This window comes from Pinus tabuliformis, chromosome 4_2, assembly GCF_031772625.1.
Source record: "Pinus tabuliformis cultivar Carrire ecotype Pingquan chromosome 4_2, CPIR1, whole genome shotgun sequence".
Lineage (NCBI taxonomy): Eukaryota > Viridiplantae > Streptophyta > Pinopsida > Pinales > Pinaceae > Pinus > Pinus tabuliformis.
Window position 1 is genome coordinate 1071910375 of NC_142304.1, and position 3845 is coordinate 1071914219.

Here is a 3845-nt window from a genome sequence, read left to right on the forward strand (position 1 = left end):
CCACTATAGGTGAGTGGTGAGTTGTGGTTGGTTGATTAATTATTGACTAATTATTTAGTTTGAGTGGGCTTAATAGTTAAGAGCATGTGTTTCCTCTTTAGAGCTTATAGGTTCAAAACCATAGGGGTAGAGTATGTATGCCTTGATAGACTTATGTATAAAACGTACTTTAAATTTGAAGTTCAAAAACGTCTATTGAATTTTTTCACCCACAACTGAAACTTGATTTTTGGTTTAAAAATAAATAAAATAATAAACTGAAACTTGATTGTTGGTTAAAAATTAAATAAAATAATAAACCTTAAACATGGTTCATAGCTTAATTCATTAAGTTAGAACTTATAATTAATTTTTAATTAATAATCATTTCATTTGTAAAATAAAAAATATTACAATTTACTTCAAGGATATAGATATTGACATCATGTATTGATAATATATCAAATCAAATGCATATTTGTAATCCATTTAATATTATGTTTCAAAAGAATCTAGTTTCCAATAATAATAATAATAATCACAAATAGATAATGTACATTTACAGAAATTTGTTTAAAAATTTGAAGTAAAAAAAATATTGTCATTGCCTACGATAATGACAAGGCTCAAAATCACTTCTTATTGTTAACTTTACAAACTAATATGTAGAAAAATTTTGGTCATTTGATGTAGGTGCATCACTGGTACTTGTATTTAAATCACTAAGCAAATTGGATATGCTTCGTCTCAATCCTCTAGAAGTAATTGATTTTTCTACCAAATCTTCTTTGATGCTCTCCAAAGCCGTTACTACAAATTTCATAGTTGATCTTTCATTTGGTGAATTCTTTGAACAAAGCAAACCAACGCGCAACAAAGAAACTAAGCATTTGTACACTTTGTTTTCTTCAAAGTCATCACCGCCCACTTCAATAAAAAGGTCATTGTCAATTACCTCCTTTACCCTATCAGGAAATGCGAAGTTCACCCCACTGTGCAAGTTTAGGTCTCCAATAAACATGCCACTTGTTGGTTGTTTTCTAGTAAGAAACTCCAATAACAGAATGCCATAACTGTAAACATCTCCTTGAGAGGACACTGCCACACCTAATCCATACTCTACAATAAAGACAACAAATTTTGTTAAAGCAATGCATACAATATTTTTAATGAGAAAAAGACAAGAGAAAGTAATATCTTAAAATGCCATACCTAGGGCAATGTAGCCCACGGATCCTCTCAAAGAAAGTGTAGAAGATAATGAACCAGTGGAGCTTTCACCAATTAATTTTGCAATACCAAAATCTATTACATGGGCTACCATATCTTCATCGAAAAGCACATTGGTAGGCTTTATATCACAATGCATCACTTGTACAAAAGAATCATGATGAAGATATTTTATGGCATGGGCTACATTTATGGCAATGTCTAGTCGTGCTCTTAATGCCAATTCACACACAACCTCTACATTGTTGTTATGTAAATTAGGATACAAATACTTCTCTAAGCTTCCATTACGCATAAACTCAAACACTAAGCCTTTGAATGGTGGTTTGAACATGAAATTATGATTTTCACTAGATTCCGATGTTGAATTTTTCTCAAGACATTGCATTCTCCTTTAAAAAGTTTCTCACCTTGATCACTTTGCAAGCTAAGAACCTTCACGGCGACAAGAGTGCCATCGGTCAAAACTCCTTTATAAACTAACCCAAAGCTACATGTTCCCAACAAATTGGCCTAAGAAAGTCCATCTGCAGCTCTATGAAGCTCTTGATATGAGATCCTTTGATACCCAAACTTTTGGAAAATAGCTCTTGAGACATAAATATTTTGTATATGCATATTCCTTCGCCATAGGAATATCAAAAGAAAACAACATAGTATAAAAGCAACAACTCCACTGACTGGAAATAGTACTCTTTTCACAATTGTAGGATGGCCTCTTGGTGTTGGACAAGTAGATAACTGGAATACTTGTGGTCCAAAAAGGTTGGGATTTCCATTTAGGGAAATGGAAATTGATAGATTTGCAAAAGGTCCTCCTCTTGGAATTTCCCCAGTGAGTTTGTTAAAAGATAAATTCAAGTACTGAAGCATTTCCAACTTGTTCAAAGTAGGTGGTATTATCCTTGATAAGGAGTTGGAAGAGAGATCTAGGCTCATAAGGCTTTGTAAATTTTCAAGTGAATCTGGAATAGAGCCTTGGAAAGAATTTTGAGAGAAATTCAACGAAAACAATTCAACACAACTTCCAATTGTAGATGGGATGGCTCCAGTCAAGTGATTGGTAGAAACATCTATAGCTTGAGCCATTGTAATTTTACCAATCTTTAAGGTCAAGGAGCCTTCTAATAAATTCCATGACAAATTCAAATAGAATTGTAGATTATGAAGTTCAACAATTTCTCGAGGTATGCTTCCAGTGAGTATATTGTGAGACAAATCAAGCAATTCCAAATTTGTACAACTCCCTAAATTGGAAGGAATGCTTCCTAATAACCGGTTGTTATGAAGGAGGAGATCCCTTAGTTGTTTAAGGGATGCAAGCCAGAGAGTAAGTTTCTATTGATGTCCAAGAGACCGAGTCATCGTAACTGTTCAAAATCATCAGGTATGTTTCCTTCTAATTTGTTGTTTCCTAAATATAATCTTTCTAAATTTGTAAGATTTCTTAAAGATGGAATGATGCCATTTAAAAGATTTCTAGATAAATTTAGACAAGTTAGGCTGCTAAGGTTGCCTATGTGTGGAGGGATGTTTCCTTCTATCATGTTGTTTGCTAATTTCATGACAAACAAATTGGTAGAAAGTTTGCCTATGTCACTTGGCAAGACACCAACTAGTTTATTGTCTTTCAAGTCTAGCACTTTTAGGTGTGAACAATTGGTAAGGGCTATAGAAAAGGCATGGTTGTAGCAGTATCACTAACAAGTTCATTACCTTGCAAGTATAATCTTTCAAGGAGGTATATCTTACCAAGTTGTATTGGCACACTCCCACTTAACTTGTTGTAGCCTAGCTCAAGTTCCCTTAGTTTTGAACAATTTCCAATGGAATTTGGTATTGTTCCACTAAGTTGATTTCCCCATAAATTGAGGATAGTCAAGTTAAAGAGATTTAACAATAAGTGGGAATACTACCGGTGAGATAGTTTATGCAAATTCCCAAGTTGGTCAAGGTGGAGATATTTGACAAAGAAGCAGGAATGGTCCTTGATAATTCATTCTCAGAGAGGTAAAGCATTTGGAGACTAGTGAGCAGGCCCAACTCTTGTGGAATGCTACCATTGAGATTATTTGTGGAAATTTCCAAATTAGTCAGAGTGGAGATATTTGACAAAGAAGTAGGTATGGTCCCTGATAATTTATTCTCATAGAGGTAAAGGGTTTGGAGACTAGAGAGCAATCCTAATTCCTGTGGAATGCTACCAATGAGATTGTTGGTGGAAATAGCTAAATCAGTCAAACTAGAGAGATTGGACAAAGAAACAGGTATGGTCCCTGATAATTCATTCTCATAAAGATACAAAATTTGGAGACTAGCTAGCAAACCCAAATCTTGTGGAATACTTTCGGTAAGTTTGTTTTCATAGATTCCCAAAGTAATCAAAATGGAAATATTTGACAAAGAATTGGGAATGTTCCCTGAAAATTCACAATAAAACTAGTGAGTAAGATATTTGTTTCTGCAATTTGTAAAATAATCAATACTCACAGGTTTTCAAATGAAGACGAATTATGCATGTCAAGATGTTTGACCCTAGGAAAAGTTGTTGCAGATGTGTGAGGGAACCCAACTCTGGCGGAATACTTCCAATAAGATTGTTGTAGGAGAGTGCCAACTTAACCAAATTTGTGCAA

The 3845-nt window shown here is 34.1% G+C and overlaps 1 protein-coding gene across 1 annotated transcript; it reads right to left on the bottom strand.

Moving 5' to 3' along the window:
* Positions 1–637: 637 nt before the first annotated feature.
* Positions 638–1597, bottom strand: LOC149173355 (putative LRR receptor-like serine/threonine-protein kinase At3g47570). The gene is made up of 2 exons (XM_089426667.1): positions 1192–1597; positions 638–1098 (listed from the first exon to the last, which is right to left on the bottom strand). Exons 1-2 carry the CDS (start codon positions 1595–1597, stop codon positions 638–640), a joined length of 867 nt encoding a protein of 288 aa, XP_089282793.1.
* Positions 1598–3845: the final 2248 nt, after the last annotated feature.

Coding starts and splice junctions, on each gene's coding strand:
- LOC149173355 (XM_089426667.1), bottom strand. CDS start 1,597: ATGCAATGTCTTGAGAAAAATTCAACATCGGAATCTAGTGAAAATCAT. Junction 1,099..1,191: donor CGTGGGCTACATTGCCCTAG/GTATGGCATTTT, acceptor TCTTTATTGTAG/AGTATGGATTAGGTGTGGCA.